At 32.3% G+C, this 24,798-nt stretch overlaps 1 protein-coding gene across 1 annotated transcript in view; it reads right to left on the bottom strand.

Moving 5' to 3' along the window:
* LOC127720044 (uncharacterized) overlaps nt 1-24,798 on the bottom strand; it is a 136,057-nt gene that overhangs the window by 83,197 nt on the left and 28,062 nt on the right. Inside the window, exons 21-32 of the mRNA XM_052226450.1 lie at nt 23,268-23,428; nt 22,256-22,429; nt 21,787-21,999; nt 20,240-20,282; nt 18,889-19,058; nt 13,905-13,958; nt 13,267-13,452; nt 7,933-8,146; nt 7,154-7,256; nt 6,231-6,384; nt 5,487-5,716; nt 2,688-2,856 (exon numbers count right to left, since the gene is read on the bottom strand). Of these exons, the coding sequence (XP_052082410.1) occupies nt 2,688-2,856; nt 5,487-5,716; nt 6,231-6,384; nt 7,154-7,256; nt 7,933-8,146; nt 13,267-13,452; nt 13,905-13,958; nt 18,889-19,058; nt 20,240-20,282; nt 21,787-21,999; nt 22,256-22,429; nt 23,268-23,428 (1,871 nt within the window). The remainder of the gene's footprint in view (nt 1-2,687; nt 2,857-5,486; nt 5,717-6,230; nt 6,385-7,153; nt 7,257-7,932; nt 8,147-13,266; nt 13,453-13,904; nt 13,959-18,888; nt 19,059-20,239; nt 20,283-21,786; nt 22,000-22,255; nt 22,430-23,267; nt 23,429-24,798) is intronic.

Here is a 24,798-nt window from a genome sequence, read left to right as displayed (position 1 = left end):
TGAACGAAAAACAAATATGATATACAGCAACAAAGGACAAACACTGAATTACAGGTTCCTGACTTGGGACAGGCACATACAGAATGTGGCGGGGTTAAACTAGTTTGAAGGCGCCAACCGTCCCCCTAACCTGGGACAGTGGTGTAACAGTACAACATAAGAACAAACTATAACAAGAATGAGTCCATAGTACACGGATGCCCCACTCGCACTATCATTTTCTATGTTCAGTGGACCATAAAATTGGGGTCAAAACTATAATTTGGCATTAAAATTAGAAAGATCATATAGGGAAAATGTGTACTAAGTTTCAAGTTGATTGGACTTCAACTTCATCAAAACTTCCTTGACCAAAAACTTTAACCTGAAGCGGAGCAGACAGACGAACGGATGGACGAACAGACAGACGCACAGACCGAAAAACATTATGCCCCTAGGTGGGGCATAAAAATCAGTTGAAAAGGGCTTAACTCATCAGATGGATACAAAGCAGAAATATATCTAACAAAAAACACAAAGTGGAGGTGGCAGGGTACTTATACATCCCCACAACAAAAAGACACTAAGTACCGGTACAGATCTGAGAGTAATCACAGTTACTGACAGCTAGTTCAAAGCCAATAACAACTAATAAAAAAAATCATGCATCTAAGACTAAAATATTAATCAGTATACATCCAACATCCTATGGATTAATGAAAACATGTCATTAACAGTCAAAGAAAACATGACCTTGTGCAATGCCAAGATACAGGACAGACAGATTGTAGAGCCATGAATGTGCATATGTATATACAAATAATATTTAGTACGATTTTAATTTACTGATAACAAAATCAATATTAATAGATATAAAAAGATGTGGTATGAGTGCCAATGAGACAACTCTCCATCCAAGTAAAAATTTATAAAAGTAAACCATTATAGGTCACAGTACAGTCTTCAACACGGAGCCTTGGCTCACACCGAACAGTAAGCTATAAAGGGCCCCTAAAAATTACTAGTGTAAAACCATTCAAACGGGAAAACCAACGGTCTAATCTATATAAAAAACGAGAAACGAGAAACACTTATGAACCACATCAACAAACGACAACTACTGAACATCAGATTCCTGACTTAGGACAGGTGCAAACAAATGCAGCGGGTTTAAATTAATACCAATAAAAACAATATTCCAAGATCTAATTATAGTGTTGAATTGGTATCCTTTTAGAATAAGTTTATTTAAAGGATTGATAGGTTCACCCGGATCTTATCTAAATTTCCCAGCTCGGTAAACAACATCTCCGTAAAAATTAGGATGTGCTATCCTGTTTGAATTAAGTTTTCTACACGTGCAACCAAACTTCCAAACCAAATCTTTATATTTATGGAAGAATTTGGTAAAGGTTTTAAGTAATTTGTGGTAACGAAATCCCTGACTTAATAATTTACCAGTAATACATAGATTACGTTCATTGAAATCCAAAACGTCACAACAGACAAATAATGCCAACCCCCTTTTAGTGCAATCAGTAAAAAAGTATTAAGATTTCCGTAATTTGTGTCTTTTTTCAGTATTAACATTTTCTTCGTAACATTTTATAATAATCATAAAAACAACTAGGCACACAGTGATATGATTGATTGATTATTGGTTGCTTAACTTCCGGTGAAAAATATTTCATCCATGTTTAAGACATGTTTAAGACGAAAACAAATTAACAATAAATACAATAGGAAGGTCTTTTAGTAGAGGCCATGCAGGATGTAGCTCTGGGAAATTTAGACTGCCACTGGAAAATGAGAGTATATTGGATATGGGACAGCAGTTTAGCATTGCAACAGGCCACCTATGGACCCTCTGAGAGTTGATACAACGGTTCTTTACACGCTGAGTGCATGGCATTCTTTCTTCACGATTCATTGGATTTAACATCCAAATTCTATTCCGACGTGGCTGCGTATTTGTATATCCCGCACAGCTAAACAACTGCTTTACTATGGCAAGAAGAAGAAGTGGCCATATTTCTATTCCTCGGTCACAATTGGGGCGTAATGTCCCGGTTTCTGATTTCGTTGTCTGAGTATTCTTTCCTTGCTTCAAAAATTTAATTGTTCCACCAGACATTGCAAAATAGAAAACAGATTTGTTTCGTTCATTAATCATTCAGAATTTAACAAGAAATGGAAAGATTGTTTTATACTGGTAGATAGTCCCAAGAAACCCAAAGGAAAAAAACAGTCCGAATCAATGAAGCGTTTAATGTTACACGATTCTAACCAAAAACGAAGCGTCACAATGATAAAAATGATACTTAAACAGACAACTGTTCTGGACAGTTAATGAATGAAATCCATAACAAACAGACTGTTAATCGTAACACCGTAATTTGGGTCCAAAATTCGTAACAATTACGGAAAAATTGTAATGGGTGGCATCTATGCAGACTCGGGCATAGCGAACAAGTTGTGATATATAAACACCATAAGATGGTGGCAAAAGAACATCACCGTCCAAAAAAGGAAAATTAACAATAGGGAACAAAAAATCATCCCTTTTGTCGTACATTTTAGTATAGAGTTTCCAGTGTAAAACTGAGCAAACATAGCAAGTTCTTATATAACTAAATAAAGGCTTAATTGTAGTTTAAAATTTTAAGTTCTGTGTCTTAAATACATTCTTTTATAATATAAATACATACTATAGGAAAGATTAATAAATCCACCAATTGGAATTATTTTGGGGCCGTCTTTAGGGAAATTCTTTTTTTTTACTCTTCTTGGAAGTGGAATTTCTCCCCACATAACAAGATCCTCTGATTTGAAAACATCTGATTCTCCTCCAAGTATCTTCCCCAAAAATTCTGATGTCTGAAAGAAAAAAATAACAATATAAAATGTATGAATAAAAAGTCTTCAATTGTTATATATTCACAAAATTCAGCACACTTACAACATAGAAAAGAAAGTTAAAAAAGTATCAACTAAAATTAAGTATCAAATCAGTCCAAAAAATACTGGTAAAAATAAGAAACAACATAAAAGCAGCTGATGGTACAATGTAATATGACTGGGATATATTCCTGACTTATTCAATTCCAAAGCGGCGTTTTGCATTTGCACCAATCTGCACTTCATTTGCGCCAATTTTTGTTTTATTTGCGCAAATATTTTTTCTCTTCATTTGCGCCAATTTACAGGTAGACACAAGTCACGAGACATATAATTTGTACAGAATTTAATTATATAATAACAAAAATAGCACTTCCGGCTGCCACCTGCTCACCACGGGCAGGTGGATGTGGGATTTAGTGCAGGATAAATTTATTGTAACAGTTTCTAAAACTATATACATCACACGTAAATTGCACTTATTTAAGTAAATTAGTAACAATAACACGGATCAGTTTTTGCCTCAGTCTTGTGGTCATCTGCAACATGGTTATGCTTATGTAAAGTTTTCACAATTGTCATTCCATCACTGTCAGTCTTCATCCTAGCTTTACATGACTTATGTTTACATCTATTTCAAATTTTTGAGAATGTTTGATTGCCTTTAAGATTGTCCATCAAAGAATATTGACTTATTTCTCTGGTTAGTTTCTGTGTGCAAAAGATCCATCTTATCATACAGAAGAGTTTAAATCAATGAGCTCAACATGTATGTATATACATATACATATAACACAAAAATGAACTCATTGAACACCAATAACCTGTTACGTTGGGTTAACTTAAGTAACGGTAATTATCTTAAATGTATCAGATCTTACCTGTTCAAATTAAATTGGCGCAAATGGAATATTGATAATTGGCGCAAATGAAAACTTTGTTTTGGCCCAAATGAAAACAAGAGTGCACACGCTAAAATGTCTTGCCTGTTTTACTCACCATTTATTTTATGTTGAAAGTCTTAAAGATAAAAGTTTTACTACAAGTATCACATAAACTTAACATTTTTAAAGATCCATGACAATGAGGTCACAGTCAGATAAAAACTGTCACACAGACATGTACACCTTACAATTATTCCATACACCAAATATAGTTGACCCATTGCTTATGGTAATTGGAAAACAGACAAAAACACATAAACTTAATGTTAACCAATGAATCATGGAAATGAGGTCAAGGTCAGATGATACTGGCTAGACAGACATGTACACCTTAAAATCATTACATACACCACTTATAGTTGACCTATTGCTATTAGTATTTGAAAAACAGACCAAAACACAAAAACTTAACATTGACCAATGAACCATGAAAATCAGGTCAAGGTCAGATGACACCAGCTAGACAGACATGTACACCTTAAAATCATTACATACACCACTTATAGTTGACCTATTGCTATTAGTATTTGAAAAACAGACCAAAACACAAAAACTTAACATTGACCAATGAACCATGAAAATCAGGTCAAGGTCAGATGACACCAGCTAGACAGACATGTACACCTTACAATCATTCCATAAACCAAATATAGCTGACCTATTGCTTATAGTACTTGAAAAATAGATCAATACACAAAAACTTAACATTGACCAATGAACCATTAAAATGAGGTCAAGGTCAGATGACACCAGCTAGACAGACAAGTACACCTTACAATCATTCCATGTACCAAATATAGTTGACCTATTGCTATTAGTATTTGAAAAACAGACCAAAACACAAAAAATTAACAATGACCAATAAACCATGAAAATGAGGTCAAGGTCAAATGTAACCTGCCAGTCTGACATGTACCTCTTACAATCATTCCATACACCACATATAGGTGACCTGCTGCTTGTAGTATCTGAGAAACGAACCTAATCACGTAACTTTAACCTTAATCATTGATCCATTAATTGAGGTCGAGGTCAGGTTAACCCTGTCTGACGGACCTGTAGACGTAGCAATGAACCCATATACCAAATATAGTTATCCTATTACTCATAATAAGTAATTTTTTTTCAAGCAGTCACTGAACCATGAAAATGAGGTCAAGGACAATGGGCATATGACAGACGGAAACATCATAACACAAGGTATCTGCATACAAGATATGAAGCATCCAGGTCTTCTACCTTCTGAAATAGAAAACTTTATACAAATAGTTTATGCCGCCGCCGCCATATAGTAATACCTATGTCTTGCATACTGCGACTTTCATCGCAGGCAAGACAAATGATATTTTCAAAATTGGTAAAAATGTCGTACACCCTTTAAAGTGGAAGCTGTGGATTTAACCAGGTTTTATGACATTCGCCATATACATGTATTATTAATATCAAACACTTTGAAGAGGAAAAGTATATTAAACAACATCATTTATCCTATCTCAGCAATATAACTGTCATAAAGATGGAAAAATATATGAGAAAATACAAATAAACATTTAAAAGCAATGCTTCAGACTGCTATACAATTTCAGAAAAAAGAAAAATCCAGAGTACTGGTAAGTATAACCATCTTGCATAATATCCCATCCAATTAATAACTAAAAAAATTACTAGAGCTCTGAATAAATCTCTAAGCTGATCCATTAGCTTAATAATTTCCACTGGATCGACATTCTTCACATCTAGCAGATTTTCTATATCTCCAATCGTCATGTTAGCAAGCTTCTGTCCAAGCAGTTTTACTCCTTCATTTGTCAAACCATGGCCAACTACATATGCCTGTTTAGTTCTTCCTTGTATGTCCAATGTGGTACTCCCCAACATATTAGTCATCATTTTACCTAAAGGGAGATTATAAGGTATATTCATTTTTGTTATTTTTTATATACAAAATACAAATGACCAATAGAAGATAAAGGTAAATAGCATTGTTGCAGCAACCTAACAATACAAGTTACAAAGAGGTCACAGTACAACCATCAACATTGAAACACTCTTCATTGGTCAGGATCTAGAACAGTTGTCTGAACTGCATTCAACTAACTTAGTTTAAAAGCCACAACTCTAGTGACAGTTATTTGACATGAACATTTTATTTGTATAAAAATAAAAATAGTGGCAAGAAAATATCAAGTTTCATTCCATTTCGTAATAAGATATTTTGCCTCATTTATATGCCCGAACTTCTACGAGTTTAAACTTATACCAAAATTCTTTACTACCCTTCCCTTGACTTTGAGTCTTCCTCAGAATTTAATTTGAATGTTATCCATGTGTATTTTCACTGGTAACAGTTTGTGAAACAGCTGTATTTACAAAGTGCAACCTTTAGCTGATTCATGTTTCTAAATTTACCTCCAGTTACAGTTTCAGTTGTATCTATGTCAGTAGCTATAGCTATTGTAGCAGGATTGTTCCATCCAAGAGCTTTCATTGCAGACTTCACACTTGTTTTTGTGTCCGTCCCTGGTAGAACTGCTCCAATGAGATTCTGTTGTATTTGATTCAGCTAAAGGAAATTACTTAAAGTGCTTACTAATCTGATTAAAATCACTGTGTATAGTTGTTTTCCTAGTCTGAATAGTAATTACAACTTAAAACAAGCTTGATTCATGGTCTGGAATCATTCTACAGTGGCAATGTCGGCTGTTTTTAGTTATATGTAAAAACTACCAGACCCTTCTATTGTTTCTACTTTCAACTTTTTTTATATTCTTTATGTTTTACTTATTTAGTACAGATAATTAAAAGTTCCAAGAGTAAATAAATTTTTTTCAAATCAGATGAGGTTACATATTTATACATCCCATAGAGTTAAATTCTACCCTTATTACTGATATATTGTCACCTTAATAAAAACAGATCAGGAAAACTGCAGAAAATAATCACCATGACTAATGTCGTTCAAATTGTCAGGTAAGTTGGGCTCCCGCTAACTGCCACATTCTGTATGTGCCTGTCTCACGTCAGGAGCCTGTTATTCAGTGGTTGTCTTTTGTTATCATATTTGTAATTTTTTTTTTTTTTTTTTTTTACATAAATCAGGCCTTAAGTTTACTTGTTTTAAATGTTTTACATTTGTCATTTTGGGGCTTTTATAGCTGAATATGCGGCATGGGTTTTGCTCATTGTTGAAGGCTGTACAGTTACCTATAGTTGTTAACTTCTATGTCATTTGGTGTCTGGTGGAGAGTTGTCTCATTGGTAATTATACCACATCTGCTCAGCTTTATATCAGACAGGCAGCTTTTTTAAACAGTGTAATTTATCAATCATACCTCATAATTCTTTACTTTCTCAAGATATTTCTCTATTCCCTCTGAGGATACTTGTTGTTCTATCAACATTCTGATACTTTCTTTAAAATTTGTTACTGTTGGTCTAAAAACAAAGTACAGAAGTATAAAATATTTTATTGAAGATAGAGGAGAATGAAATCAGACTTAATACAAGTAAAATCATATAATTTACTGAATAAAACATACAATCTATTTCGATTCAAGTAGCCTTTGTTAAGCTTATTACTATCAAGTTAGATCTCTGCAGCTCTATAACTAGCTACCTTCATAAAAGGACTTGTTTCAACAGCACTGGAGCCAACTCTCATGAAACTGTTCTGCATATAAAAATGGGTCAAAACCAAAAAGTGAACTGAATTGTTATGAAAGTATATATGTTTTGAATTCTGAATAAAAGGAGACAGGTAGTTTATATCAACAAGATAGAAACCATCCAAACAAAAAAAAACAAAATGACTTATAGAGGTCACCACTTAAAAAGTTATGACATATGTCAACTCTATACAACTTGTCAACAATTCAACAAAAGTCCAAATATCAAACAATTCTAATGCACTTTAAACACTACCATTTAAAAAAAAAAAAAATTTTCTTAGAACTGTGAAACAATATTGCCTCAATATTATATATACAGATTTTTTACTTATCTTTACAATATTCTATGAAAATAATTTATCCAAGTTATCCAAATGCATTGTTTGCAGTGAAAAAGTCTACAAATTGATAACATTAAACTGTTTTTTTATTTTATAACATACTCTGTGATAGATCTTCGTCGTCTCTTTTTCCTTCTTGTTGTTGATGAACATTTCACATTTGCTGCTTTCAATAATGATGTTGTTTTACAAAATTCTCCAGCAAGATAGCAAACTTGTAGGTCAATATTAACTAAATATGTATTTGGATTCAGCCCTGCAGCTAAGGTATAGTTATACTGGAAAGCATCGCCTATATTCTCTGTCACCACTTTACCTAAATACAATTCAAATAATAAATATCTGTTTTCTTTAATAATAATAATAATAAATTCTTTATTTAAAGAGGGTAAACTCAGTTAGTTACAATAAAATAATCATCCCTGAGGCCCTCACATACAAATTACAATACAATCAAAAACAGATATTTACACATAGTTAATTTACAGTCAAGTAGTTCAATGTAATATTATTAACATGATAAGATATAAAGCTGTTCAAGATGTACATGTAGTCAAAAAATCAAATAACAATAAAAAAACAAAAAATATACAAATACATTGTAGAAAACATAATCTTATCAGGACTGTGTTAAGTACTTCTTTGTTTAAAAGTATAAGTGTTTTGAGCTTTACGCATTTTTTGTGGTAGTCCATTCCATAACACTGATCCAGAATAAACAAAAGATTTCTTAAATAGCTCAGCTTTTGGCTTAGGAACTATCAGATTACCTTGAGTGACACCTCTCAAGGAGTAACCATTATTATCTGATTTCAGTTTAAATTTTTGAACTAGGTACATTGGTGCTTCCATATGCATACATTTATATAGCAGTAAATATTTGTGGTATTTGATTCTATTGTCAACTGTCATCCACCCAAGTTTTTTAAATAAGGGAGCTGAGGGGGATAAAGGATCTGCATCTAGAATTAATCTTGCTGCCCTTTTTTGGAGTTTTAAAATTCTTGTTATCCCTTCATTTTTACATTCTCCCCAAATAATATAGCAGTAGTCAAGTAGGGGCAGAATATACCCATTGTTATATGTTTTCCGTGCATTTATATCTAAAAATTTCTTTATTTTAGAAAGAAGGTATATTCTGGATGATATATTAGCACAAACTTGGTCAATTTGATTTCTCCAATTAAGTGTGCTGTCAATTTTAACACCTAATAATTTTTCACATGAAGAATTTTGTAATACTTTTGAATTTATTATCAAGTTTGGTTGATAAGTCTGAATTGATAGTTTCTGCTTTGTTCCACATTTTTTTTATATATAAATATTACTGTTAGTTTTCTCGTTTGAATTGTTTTACATTGTCATTTCGGGGCCTTTTATAGCTGACTATGCGGTATGGGCTTTGCTCATTGTTGAAGGCCGTACGGTGACCTATAGTTGTTAATTTCTGTGTCATTTTGGTCTCTTGTGGAGAGTTGTCTCATTGGCAATCATACCACATCTGCTTTTTTATATCAGAGATAAACGTCGTAATGTAACTAAACATCAGTAAGTAAAATATATTAGGATGCTAAAATATAAAGAATAGAGAAAGAATAATGAGAGAAAATAAATAAAATTTAGAGAAAAGTGACATAACAATTTAAAGTATACAGAAATAAACAACACCCCTAATCCGGACCCTCATGGTATACACGAGAATCTTGATGGAGATGCAGAATGTAGAATAATAGATAAGGACAGTCGAGAGTGATGCATTGCTAAAAAAGAGAGAAAAATAACAACTGTTTAAGAATACAGACATGAAACACCCCTTTTTACGATTTAGACCCTCCAAGATGATTGTTAAAACAATTTTGGCATTTATTCCACATCTCCTTATTTTTAAATTAATAGTATACTAAGACAACGATATCTATATAGATGCTTTGCAATTTTTTTTTACTGTATACCACTTTATGTTATTTGAGACTGGAGTCCGATAAACATTGGCCTCCTGTCAACCGCTGAATCTGATAGCTCAGTAAATATTGTAAAGTGCAAACAAAACAAAATTTCAGGGAGAGGGGGTGGTTGAAACAGTAACGGATTGCGATGTACTCAAACTGGTGACACGTGCTAGAATTTTACAAGCGCACAACTGCAGTTCTCCTCTGCACTTATGTAGAAATGAACTAAATGGAATAAAATGAATTAAAACTTAAGATAATCAAATGTAGCTGCATTCGCTTCTTTCCATTTACTTCTTTAGAATGTTTTGTAAACAACATATGATTAAGTAATAGAACAAAAGAACCAATTGGATGATGCTGACCAATAAGGGTTTAACGTCCAGTGGCAAATATCATGTCCATATGAGAACGACAACACGTTATATGTACCCGGTGTTGTATAAGACAGACACTTTCAGTCGGATTTTTGAACGTGCTTCTTTGAACAGATACAAAAATCAAGGCTGATTGAAAACGTTAATAATAAATTCATGCATATTCCAGCGGCCAATCTATATCACGCTATATTGCAGTGACACACCTTTCAATAAAATGCAAAGAAAGTCAAAATAAAAATGCTCTTACTACAAGGATACTGTTGCACCGTATTGTCATTTTTTTTTACTCAAGTACATCTCATTCTTAACTTTTTTAATGGGAAATTATAAAGGTAGCAAAACTATTGTCGTGGCTAAATAACTCTTAACTGACACAATTTTAATTGTCCAACCCATTAACAGACTTTATTCCCCTAATAGTCACTAAAACGTGGTATTACTCACGTTATATTACAATTATGAAATATATACTAATGTCAATTTATTTTTTAGAACCAAAGTACTATTTTGTGTCCTTTAAATGGTATCTAAAAATTGTTTGTTTCGCCTTTTATTAAAACAATTGCTATGTGTATAAGCATAAATACCACATACTTGCGCGACGCCTTTTAGTTTTACTGAAGTTTGCGCAGACTATGAAATGTTTCTACAGGTGGAAAATGTTCTATGATAGATATCATTTTGTCAGACACTTTTCTTTTTTTTATTTGGTTCTTATAATATGCCAAAAATCTGTATATTTAACAGAGTTGATCATTTAAATTGTGCGTTTTACTCTTAACAGACGTATAACCGACCCGATTAACAGACCAACCGCCCATATAGCCGCATACTCAATATAGATTAACCGACCAATCTCTCGGTTAGCCGAGTGTCGGCTGTGTTCCAGTAACCAAACATTTTGTTTTATTTGCATTAATGAACATGTTATTCATTTTGCACCACTCTTCAACCCTGTATAAATCTTCTTAATCATCATCATGTATATTTTCTATGTTTTTCCCTGATTTATGAAGAGTGGTGTCATCAGCATATAGGTCTGTTTCACAATTTTCAATGCATAAGGGAAGGTCGTTTATAAATAGCACAAACAATATATTAACAAGTATAAAACCTTGGGGGACACCAAATTTTACATGTTGTTGTTCAGAATAAACATTACAAATGTTTACCTGCTGTTTTCTGTTATTCAGGTATGACTTGAAAAAACTAACAGTAGCCTCACTAAATCCATAAATTTCAAGCTTTAAACAAAGAATGTCATGATCTACCAAATCAAAAGCTTTTTTAAAATCTAATAAAATTGCTAGGTCTAAATTACCACCATTCATTTCTTGCAACCATTTGTCAATGATATTAATAAGTGCAGTTTGACAAGAATGCTGCGGCCTGAAACCAGATTGTGTAGGGTGTAAAAGTTTAAGTTTAGATAAGTATTTGTACATATTATTAGAAACATGTCTTTCTATTAATTTTGACAAAGTTGGAAGAACAGATATAGGTCTGTGATTTGTTGCTAAAAGCTTGTCACCATCCTTGAAAACTGGTGTTACCTTAGCATTCTTCAGTAAAGAAGGATATATGCCAGTATCTATCATTCGGTTAAATATGTATGTGAGAGATGATGCAATAAAAGGGGCACTTAATCTTATTATTTTTGGTCCAGTATTATCCATACCAGATGCTTTGTTTATATCAAGTTTTGTTAACTCATTAAATAGCTCATTCATGATCACTGGTGGTATAGAAAATTTATCATGTTTATGTAATTTATTTTTAACAAATTTATCAAGATTACTGAAATCTGCTTTGTTTACAGGTGTATAGCTTCCTTGTTCTCTTAATTTTTCAGCACAGGAAGTGAAAAAGTTATTATTAATGTCTTAAGCATATTGGTAGTAACCTCATTTTAAGCATGGACAGATCAGTTTCAACAGTTGTTTTCATACCACATGGTTTATCTTTCATTTTGTTATTGAAATGCTGTTCAGCAATGTTCAAAGTTAAAAAATTATTCAAACTTATTTCTCCTCATGATGGAATTACTCTTTCATTTCACAATTGTCTATGCACACTAACACCCTCTTGAATATTGTAAAGTATTGTGTGATATAAACTATAGAGGTGTTTACCCCCATTTCAGTCTATCAGTAGTATTAACCAATTTCTCAGTTTTTTTCAGTAGTATCACGGGTAAGTGGTAACTTGATAGGGGGTCTGGGCATGCCCCCACTCATAAACATTTTGGATAATAAGATGCAAAATACTGCAGTCTAAGAGCTTTTAGAGTCAAATTTTGACATTGATCAAATATATAAATTCAAAGGATTTATTTTCTAAATTAAAAAAAAAAAAAACTACTTTACTGTAAATTCAGAAATTGTTGGGAGGTTTTTATTAATGCAAATAATGGTGATTATCAAAATATTAAAAAAACTTGCATTTTGATATCTGATACATGTAGCTGTATGCAGATTTTTCTGAAATAGCAATAATTAGTCTCGTATTTTTGTCTATTTTTTCAAAAATCGCCATTATAAATGCATGCAATAATTTCTGAAATTTACAGTAATTATTTTAATTAGACTTTGGACAATAAAACTTTAAATACAACATGTAGCTCTTGTTTAACTGTCATTTACTCTAACTAAAAAGCACACGAATACACAGTGCAGCACACCATGCATTCTCCACGTTTGGACAAGATCAAACAAGGCCAAGGTTTGGAATACAACTCCTTGAACTTCTGATTTTTTTGTTGTCTTTTCTTTGGAGTATGTTCATCATCCAAAAAGTCCTAATCAGCCAGAGTCATTCGCTTTGTAGCTGACATCTTTCCAGACTTTTAAACCACCTTTCATTAAAAACTTTGAAAGATTACATTTTACAAGTGGTCTCTTACATCGCTCATTCAAGCACTTTGGTGAAAAAAATATTTCTGAAATGAACCAGAAGCTGCACTTTCGTGAATAAAATCTGTGGTCCGTATTTTGCATTTATAATCTGTAGTGGTAAACACCATTATTTTTTTTCACATTTTCTTACTTTACAAGTGTCCATGACACAAAATTAAGTTTTATTTCTATTCTGATCAATGTTTCATTTACCTTTTTCAGGAGTTTTCTGCCACAGTTTTCTTTCAACACTATATTCTAATAAGGAGCAGGAAATGAAGTGGAATGTCACATTGATATTTCTTTCTCCATTTATAAAAGTAAGTGGCAGACAGCATGTTATACCCTGACAGTCAAGTGTGGCAGTACAACTTGTAGATGTTGAACTAAAGCTACAACCTACAACATCAGAGAATATCAATTAAATCATCATAGGTGATAAATTAAGGATTAAAATATGATTCTGGTCATTGAGGTTAATACGGATTAATACCTTTCATACATTAACTGTTAAACTTATAATGAAAAACAAGCCAATCTTGCCATAAACTTTTCATACAGTCCTAAGCAATACCAAATACCTAGTCAGTATCTCATCCAATTTTTTTTTAAAACAGAGTGCACATCAAAAATAGCTTTGTCTGGACAATGAAATAGGTAGTGCTGTTAATCCAATATCTTAAACAAACACAATTTCAAGAAATGTTGGTTGGAAAATAAACATGTTATGGTAAAATAAATACACAAGCAAATTATACATGAATGTACAGAAAAAAATCCAAGTATGCCTGCTGAATATTTTAAGACCATTTTTTACTGCTTGTTTTGTGATGTTTTAAATTAATGCTTACTACTTGAAACAGGTGATGAACATTCAGTCTGTTGCCACATATCAAACGAGATTCCTGAAATATTAAATTATCAGAATATAATCACTGATAACATATATTCAATTTCTGTTATAATTATTAACTTAAATAAAATGCTCCGCAGGGCGCAGCTTGATACGACCGCAGAGGTCGAACCCTGAACAGTTGGGGGAAGTATGGACACAACATTCAAGCTTGATACAGCTTTGGATTTGGATTGTGATTAAATATTTGACACAGCATAGGTTTCTAACACAGATTGAATGTGGTCTAAGAACTTAAAAATTTTAAATTGGACATTCACCTATTATGGTCCAATATCCAAAATCTAAATACATGGTTAGATTCAGCATATCAAAGAACCCCAAGAATTCAATTTTTGATGAAATCAAACAAAGTTTAATTTTGGACCCTTTTGACCTCAATGTGGACAAAGTTGATAACGGGGCCCAAAAATCAAAAATCTAAATACATGGTTAGATTCAGCATATCAAAGAACCCCATATATTCAATTTTTGTTGAAATCAAACAAAGTTTAATTTTGGACCCCGATTTGGACCAACTTGAAAACTGGGCCCATAATCAAAAATCTAAATACATGTTTAGATTCAGCATATCAAAGAACCCTAAGAATTCAATTTTTGTTAAATTCAAACTAAGTTTAATTTTGGACCCTTTGGACCTTAATGTAGACCAATTTGAAAACGGAACCAAAAATTAAGAATCTAAATACACGGTTAGATTCGGCATATCAAAGAACCCCAATAATTCAATTTTTGATGAAATCAAACAAAGTTTAATTTTGGACCCTTTTGACCTCAATGTGGACAAAGTTGATAACGGGGCCCAAAAATCAAAAATCTAAATACATGGTTAGATTCAGCATATCAAAGAACCCCATATATTCAATTTTTGTTGAAATCAAACAAAGTTTAATTTTGGACCCCGAATTGGACCAACTTGAAAACTGGGCCCATAATCAAAAATCTAAATACATGTTTAGATTCAGCATATCAAAGAACCCTAAGAATTCAATTTTTGTTAAAATCAAACTAAGTTTAATTTTGGACCCTTTGGACCTTAATGTAGACCAATTTGAAAACTGAACCAAAAATTAAGAATCTAAATACACGGTTAGATTCGGCATATCAAAGAACCCCAATAATTCAATTTTTGATGAAATCAAACAAAGTTTAATTTTGGACCCTTTTGACCTCAATGTGGTCAAAGTTGATAACGGGGCCCAAAAATCAAAAATCTAAATACATGGTTAGATTCAGCATATCAAAGAACCCCATATATTCAATTTTTGTTGAAATCAAACACAGTTTAATTTTGGACCCCGATTTGGACCAACTTGAAAACTGGGCCCATAATCAAAAATCTAAATACATGTTTAGATTCAGCATATCAAAGAACCCTAAGAATTCAATTTTTGTTAAAATCAAACTAAGTTTAATTTTGGACCCTTTGGACCTTAATGTAGACCAATTTGAAAACGGAACCAAAATTTAAGAATCTAAATACACAGTTAGATTCGGCATATCAAAGAACCCCAATAATTCAATTTTTGATGAAATCAAACAAAGTTTAATTTTGGACCCTTTGGACCTCAATGTGGACCAATTTAAAAACGGGGCCCAAAATCCAAAAACTAAATACATGGTTAGATTCAGCATATTAAAGAACCCCATGAAATCAAGAATAAAACCCCATTGAAATTGGTCAAGAAATAAGCAATTTATAGGAAGTACCGTTAAATTCGTTAAATAAGCCGCAGGTTTTTTTCTCTGTCATTGTCCCTGCGTGTTATACTCAGGTGCGCTTTATGTATGTATTTTTTTCAGTTTCAGGGCAAGCGTGAAAAAAAATATATATCTGTATTTTTTTTATGGAGACCGTCAGATTGTCAAGTGCTTGCAGTGACTTGATAAATTTTTCATGTGGCATATTTTGTTATGAATAAAAATATATATACTTTATCATTTGTTCTTTATTTCATTGTTGGCTTACGGAGTTGATAACCATGTGTTTATTACATAAACAAAGAAAGATAACCGTGTTTGAAAGAGGTACCATACAGGATATTAATTGTGTATTTACAATAAATATGTAATTGTTTGTTGTTGTAATGTGTTTTTAAATAAAATCTTCTTTAGAAATAATAAAGAAAGTGATTGTGTTTCTTTCCAATATTTCAAGTCTCTTTTAATGACGATGGTGATAACCATGTGCTGAAATGAACCCTTTAAAGTGTTTCATAAACAAAGAAAGATAAGCGTGTTTGAAAAGAGGTACCATACAGGATATACTATTGAGGAGTAACTGCTTGTTGTTTTATTGTTTCAAAATGAAATATCTTTATGAAATATTGTAGCCACATATTGGTGTAAGAAATAAAAAAAATGAATATTAATTTTCATAATTCAATATGCTAAGACATTTATATATCGCCGTCTTATTTGAATTCCCCTTTCCGTGGCCCATCTCACTTTCAGTTAAAAATAGACAATGACTTGCAGAAACTGAATGGTTTTGTTGCAGTTTTCAACCAAGTTTAAATTGAAAAATGTTTGTTACTTATAAAACTTGAACTTTTATTTTATAAACAACAATAAAATTCTTTAGATTTAATTTAATAATTTTTTTTCCTGACTTATGGGTGAACAGTTTTCACACGTGGGTACAGGTAATTAAGTAGGTCATAATCAAGGTAAACAATGGCAGTTTTATGGCTTGGGTAACTTTTAATGAATACCTTTTCAAGATTAATTAAAATCCTTGATTCCAATTCAAACAATAAATAAGCAATCAACACCGAACTAATTTTAATCAAAACAACAAGGTTCAATGGACACCCAAGCTGTCAACACATGGCCATTGTTGACAAAAAACAACTAATGAATCTGGCATGATTAAAACAATAAGAAAATTATAATAATTTTATTAACATTTATTTATTTTAATATGAAACAAATAAATATATACAAAATGTCTTTCAACTTTCTCAACAATCTGAAAATAAAAATGAAACATGTTACGGAGTGAGTTACAAGAAGGAGTGAACATTCATTACGCTAAGGTCAGTAGAATGCATGTACGTTTTCATCAGGGTGCGCTTTATATGCAGGTGCGTTTTATGTAAGGAAAAAAACAATCCTCACCCCCAAAAACGGCCGTGCGCCTTATTTAGGGGTGCGCTTTTTAATCCGCAAAATACGGTATCTTCTTTTGCACAATCCTGTGCTATTAAATATTTCTTGCTATTGCGCAATACTGTACAATTGACAATTTCTTGCTATTGCGCAATATTGTGCTATTGGATATTTCTTGCTATTGCGCAATACTGTGCAATTGAAGATTTCTTGCTATTGAGCAATACTGTGCAATTGAAGATTTCTTGCTATTGTGCAATACTGTGCAATTGAAAATTTCTTGCTATTGCACAATACTTATTATATAATAATTTACACATCCTGTTTGGTGTGTATCTCCTACCATATCATTATTATTTGATTTTAAATATAAATCAGAAATAACCAACTTAAAATGGAAAATTTTAAAAGAAACAAAAAAGGAAAAAAAGAAAAAAAAGGAAAAAAAAATAAATCCCCCCCCAAAATTTTTTGAACCTCCATTACGATTCATCACCCCCAAACTCAATCCCAGCCTTCCCTTTGTGGTATGGTACCTTGCAGTTCAATTTCAGAGAGATCCATACACTTGAACACAAGTTATTGTCTGGAAACTAGAAAAAAATGTGTTTTTTGGCCCCTTTTTGGCCCCAAATTCCTAAACGTTTAGGGCAATTACCCCCAAACTCAAACCCAGCTTTCCCTTTGTGATATGGAACCTTGTAGTACAATTTCAGAAAGATCCATACACTTACACACAAGTTATTGTCATGAAACTAGAAAAATGCTTGTTTTTTGCCCCTTTTTTGGCCCCTAATTCCTAAAATTTGGAGGCAATTACCCCCAAAATCAATCCCAGCATTCCTTTAGTGATATGGAACCTTGTGGTACAATGTCAGAGAGATCCATACACTAACACACAAGTTATGTCTGGAAGTTACAAAAATGCTTATTTTTGGCCCCTTTTTGGCCCCTAATTCCTTTACTGTTATTACCATAACCCCCAAAATCAATCCCAACCTTCCTTTTGTGGTATTGAACCTTGTGGTAAAATTTCATAAAGATCCATTCACTTAAACTAAAGTTAGAGTGCGAAAACCAATGTGTCTTCGGACGACGCCGACGACGACGCCAACGTCATACCAATATACGACCACAAAAATTTTTTTGCGGTCGTATAAAAATGTGAAAGTCTTACAAGAAAGACGTATATTACCTGCTGTCTCCAAATAATATAAACAAAATTGTGTAGTCCCATGTTTTTGTATGGAAAACCTTAAAACCATGGAGATCTAAAATAAAAGGTCACATCTTCGCCTCCTGTAGAAGAATTAATTTTAGTACAAGTCTGGGTGAATTATGGCAGCCAGGATTTGAAGATTCACAAAGTGTGACAAGGACAATCATTGTCAATGCAGACAACCAAAGAGAACAGATGCGGTCCCTTTGAGCCGTTGCAGCTGAAACCTGTCCGGCAACACCAAAAAAAAATCAATTTTTATACCTTTTGCATTGATCTATGGAATGGATGTTTGTTTATATTATAAAACTGAGAATGGAAATGGGGAATGTGTCAAAGAGACAACAACCCGACCAAAGAGCGGAAAACATCCCAAGACCACCAATGAGTCTTCATACATATATATTTTTTACAAATGTTTGTTAAATTTTGGTTTTTGGTTGATAAATACCATTTAATGAAATTGTGACATTAAATATACAGCCTAAGAAAGCATTTAGGATACAGTTTTTATTTGAGTATAAGCAAGATCATCATTTGATAATCTGTAGGTAACTGACTAATTGATTTAGAAAATAATTATATATTATACCTTTAAATGGAGCTCTTTCTATATTGAGATCACACTGAGAGTACAGAAGATTGGAATCCTCCATAACTGTGAAGTCATACAAGCATACAGTACCATTCTCTTCAAAACATGCCTTGATTTTCACATCCAATGAGAATAACTTTTCAGATGGAATGTGATGGATAGCAAATCTAAATAAATAAAATTAATTTGAATATGAGAATAAGTTCCATTAAATGAAAACTACACAAATGCATCCCTGCCTACACCCCTACTGATAAGAGTCAGGCAACTGGAAAGAAACACAAACTGGACTTGTCATCATGATATACTAATCTATTAGAAATAAGCTTCAGATTGGCAGTCATTATGAACAAGTCTGAATATGATTTTCCAAGGACTATTATTCCATCAGAAATTGTCAATTGGAACAAAACATATTCTTGAACTGTAAGTCATCTTTATACACTTGTACAAATAATCAGCTCATTCCCCCCATAAAAAAGGTTCAGACTAGAACAATTTTCATTAATTTTTTTATGTCCAACTGGCATTATAATTATGTCTGCCAACTGGAATGAAACAAGAAACTTGACCTGAAAGTCATTATTATATATCAATGTACCAAAAATCAGATCAATGTTTGCAGGCAAAATAAAACACAACTCCAGATAACTGTTTGAAGGACAGAGAGGTATAGTGGAATCCCCCGTGTCTGTGTGGCAAGGAATACCTCGAATTACCTGATTTTGTCATATCAACAATTTATAAAATAAACTCTTTCTTGTGGTTGTTTTAGTCTTCCAAAGGGACAGAAAAGATCAATATTGATAAGTTCAAGCATAATTTAAACTTACAATGCCACAATTAACCAATTTAAATAAATTAGATAAACCTGGTTTCATTACTTTTGCTCAGCATCCTTTGCAGTCTTTTAGATTCAACCTTAACTGTATTTCATAGTATTTAATCTTTTGTTTATTATACAAAATATTAAGGGTGAAATCATAGATTAAGAAGATTTCATGAAATTAAAGTATGTCATATATTTGCACACAATATTATCTGATTATTGGTTTCATTATTAGTTAACCAAAATGGAGCCAAAAGACTTAGTTGCGTGTATACACCAAACTGTTTTAATCTTATCAAAATTGCAACTCATTTACCTAGCAAAAGAAAATTCTACCAAGTAAAAATGTTGCATGAATCTGTTCTGATCTGCTTAAAAAACTTTGTATAAAAACTTGATTAAATTAATTGACACATTCTTGTCAAATCTGGATTAAATTTTCTCTAAAATAAACACACTGCAGCTTGACTTGTCAAATAAATGGTCCTTATAACTATGTAACTTAAGATCTATACTTACACAAGCTGTAAAACACCATGAATCTGTACATTCTCTATTTTACCTAAAATAAATTTATCATTCAGTAAATATCACATCATTATACTGCAAATAGTTCCATTATTTAAATAAAACAATATGTTAAGCATACTGTTAGACATCTATGTACTTAATATGGAGTGCATAGCTTACCAACTTTCTAAAATATAAAGCTTGGTAAAAAAATTAATGCTTTTACCACCAGAATAGCAAATGTATGACTCACATTCAGCAACATCTGCTGATAGGATGGCATGATCTTTTGAGTTGTTGGGTTGCCATGTCATTCATTAAAACCCTATACCGTGGATTCATTTAATTTCGAGGATACAATTTTCTTGGATTGAGTAAAAACTGTATATATGTGGATATTCAATTTAATAGATTTGCCAATATATATAAGAAAGAAGATGTGGTATGATTGCCAATGAGACAGCTATCCACAAGATACCAAATGACACAGAAATTAACAGCTATAGGTCACCATACGGCCTTCATTTATGAGCAAAGCCATTACCGCATGTTTGCATACTTCGTTGGGACATTTAAATTCATTGTTTACCTGTACCCATCATATATGCAAAAATTAGTACCTAACGAATAGTAATCAATCCGAAGTATATTAATTGTTCATGATTTAAAAGATGTTCTGGAACAAACCTGGGTTTGTTTTTACTATTTAATAAACTAGGTGTCGCTCACCTGTATCTACTGTGTTTTTGGAAATCATGTAAAATAAGGTTAAAATCATAATAAATAGTATTAGATACCCTAATAATGATTGAGGCCAAGTTTGGTTTAATTTGGCCCAGTAATTAAGTTAAAAGCAGGTCATCCTATTTTAGTCTTACAATAGTTACTGAAGACCCCTTATCATTATTTAAATTAGTTTTCAAGTTGTGACCATTTGAAATTGTTTTTTTTTACAATTTTCCCTTAGACTTCTATAGTAAACCCCTATGTTCTATTTTTAGCCATGGTGGCCATGATGGTTGGATGACAGGGTCATCATATACATTTTTCAATCAAGATACCCTAGTGAAAATTGTGGCTAAGTTTAATTCTATTTGGTCCAGTAGATTAAGTGGGGAAGATTTTGTAAAAGATCACAAAAATTTACGAAAAATTGACTATAAAGGGCAATAACTCCTTAAGGGGTCAATTGACCATTTTGGTCATGTTGACTTATTTGTAGATCTTACTTTGCTGAACATTATTGATGTTTACAGTTTATCTCTATCTATAATAATATTCACTAGATACCCCAATGATGATTGTGGCCAAGTTTGGTTAAATTTGGCCCAGTAGTTTCAGAGGAGAAGATTTTTGTAAAAGTTAACGATGGACGACGGACGCCAAGTGATGAGAAAAGCTCACTTGGCCCTTTTGGGCCAGGTGAGCTAAAAATAGATTATCTGCTTTTTAAGTAAACTATTCAAAACTGAATTATTATAATATAGCAGTTTTTATCTACAGTATTTTTCTTTTCCATATTAGTTATAAAGTGAAAAATAATTTCATAAACATACCCCATTCATAATTCATCAGATTGAATTCAAAGTGCTGTTCCTCTAGATATACATCAAGTATATAATCACACGTTCTGATATTGACAGAAGCATAGACATATCTTTTAAGAACTGGAATTTCAGCACAGCATGAAACTGTATCACAAGTCTCAGTAATGTGACATGCAACACTCTGATTTAATTGGACCAAAGGTGTTGTGATATTTGAACAATCTACAATAAAAAATGAAAAGCTAAACTCACATTTAGGCAAAAGATTGAGAGTAACAAATACATTTGTCCAAATACTCAATACAGCAACTTTTTAAACAAAGAACTATGATAAAGTCATCAATAGCAATCACAGAGCACTCATGGTCACATAAAAAGTTCCTTACTAGGTATTTTTGACATAGGTGTGATCTTCACAGATATCAGTGATTTATGGAAAAATTGGGAAATCTTGCTCTAAAAATAATATATAATTTACCATTACTCCATCCATCAATAGAATCATTAAATGGTGGGTTGTAGATATTGCATTTATTTGACCATCCCATGTAATCAATAAGTCCCATTTCTGTAATTAAGTCATTTGCAGTGGCATCATCTATATTTTCCATGTCAATATTTTTATCTGATAACCAAGATTTCAATGAAAACGCTGCAAGAATAAAATGAAAATGTAAAACACCTTATCATTTCTACATTGTTAATACAGTAACAACTAAAATGAATGTATTTTTATACATTTACTTGTACTCAGGAGAAAAACTGCTTCTTGAAAAAAGTCCTTAGTACAGTAGAGCTTGATTAGTCTGATCTAGTCTAATAGTCAGTGAAACTGCCCTTCAAATATTCCAGTTCATTTTAATACCATTTGGAGTGTAAAATGACATCTGCTGTGGTTTATATTAATTTCCAGGAAATTAACAATGTTTCACATATTTAATTACTGTAAACTCAGAAATTATTGCGTGCATTTATTATTGCAATTTTTCAAAAATGGACAAGAATGCGAGTTTAATTATTGCGATTTCAGAAAAATCTACATACAGATCTATGTTTTAGTTATCAAAATGTGAGTTCTTATTATTTCAATACTCACCTAGTCCCATTATTAAAAACCTTGCAACAATTTCTTAATTTACAGTACCTCAATTATATAAAGAAATAGAAGTTCCTTGTTCTAATGAATGTTATGCATTATGTTAAATCTGCCATTCAAAGATTATATACCGAAAAATATGGATAGGGCAGTGTTTAAATATACATATTTACTGCATTTCAGATTATTACAAAAAAGATTGAGCATTGTACTGTATCAACCTTTTGGACACTGCAAAGAGTAAATATAGTACAGTGCATAAATATTCTCTAAGATATGCATAATGGAAACTATTTTGACATTGATAAAGATCGCCAAAAATATTATTTTGACATGAACATTGATTAAGCTATTTTCTGAACTAAAACTTCTTCTGTTATAAGATTGTACATACAAGAGTTCAAGAAGCCAGGAGCTTGGTCACAATGCTGACGATTAACTGTAGTTTCATTAAAGATCTCAATCTCTAATTCACACTTATTATCTGGTTCAAAGCAAACATTTATATCTAAGTGCAAGCTAAATGTTGCAGGCGAGTCTTTTTTTAAGAAGTACCTAGAATAAAACAAATTTGTTACAAAATACATAGGCTCACAAAGAAATAATCTGCTTTAGCATGTGATGCAAATGTATAAAGATTCATTTAAATTCAAAAACAAGTCTGAAATGCATTGCACGTTATACCAAGAGAGAGTCTCAAACCAAATATTTAAGAAGTACGTGAAGAAATATTTGTGAAAAAATAGGTTAAAGTCTCAAATGGCTGGGTTGCAATATTTGTGACAAATCAAAGTAGAATGTTTGCAATGTAGTTGCAATAACATGAAGGTTGTAAATTTTGCTGGAAAATGACCAAGTTTCCAAGTCCGGTAAAATGTGCAAAAGTAGTTTTGGACTACTGACACTACAACAAGGATCCGGAAATTTTTCCAGACAATTTCGGTCATTTTGAGATGTTTGAAAAGTTGGTGCCCCTTTTCAAATTGTCGATATCAAGTTCAACTTGACTATATTCATAGCATCAACGAACATGACGAGCTTGTATTGCTGTTTCATCGCATTTACTAAGTAAATGTCTTACCGTTACCATGAAGGACAGTTTAGGGAAGGCAACAGTCTAAAATTGAAATGATTTTAATGACTCAAAATGGGTAATTTCTCAGACATTGCTTGCGTTTCTTTCGACTTGACAGAAGTTAAAACCCGAAGTTTGCGATATTTTAAAGTACGAATAATTCTGGATTCATTTCCGGGATTTGTTTTGTTTATCAAAAATTAACAGGAAATCACCGGCTTGTTATGGCTTTTTTTATTTTATTACCTTTAAAAGTGTTTGAATATAACAGATAATAGTTGCACTCGTTTAATTTAGCATGAAATCAATTTGCATTTTACGATTAAATATTAAATTTGCTGAAGACAATTTCACACATGCGTATTACATAGTAAATAAAGCACATGTGTTACTCATGAAAAAATACTTTTTTCTACGTAAATTTAGATTTAATTTTTAAATCAGAATTGATGACTGTCTTTGATGAAAAGTAAATAAATAACAAGAAATGATTGTAACAGGATGCTGTTACAAAGTCTTCCAAACGAAGCTCCCATAATTCGTAATTCCCAGGGTCGCCTGACATTGGGCAAAGTCCAGTGAAAATTGGTTTGGTCCAGTAAAGTTATATGCATTAATGATGCCTGGGGACTAACCCTGTATATCATTCAAATCATCTTGGCATGACAAACCAGAATATATATGGTTTAGGGGTGGGGATCTCAACCATTTACAAGATACAAGAACAATGGGGGTGGGGGGAACCTCTGGGGGACTGACCCTATACGTCATTCAAATGTTCAAGACATGACAAACAGGAATATATATGGTTTAGGGGTGGGGATCTCGACCATTTACAAGATACTAGAAC

The sequence above is a fragment of the Mytilus californianus genome, unplaced genomic scaffold (genome assembly GCF_021869535.1).
Source record: "Mytilus californianus isolate M0D057914Y unplaced genomic scaffold, xbMytCali1.0.p SCAF_11, whole genome shotgun sequence".
Classification (NCBI taxonomy): domain Eukaryota; kingdom Metazoa; phylum Mollusca; class Bivalvia; order Mytilida; family Mytilidae; genus Mytilus; species Mytilus californianus.
Note: the sequence above shows the minus strand (reverse complement) of the source record. Positions and strands in the feature narration are given on the sequence as shown.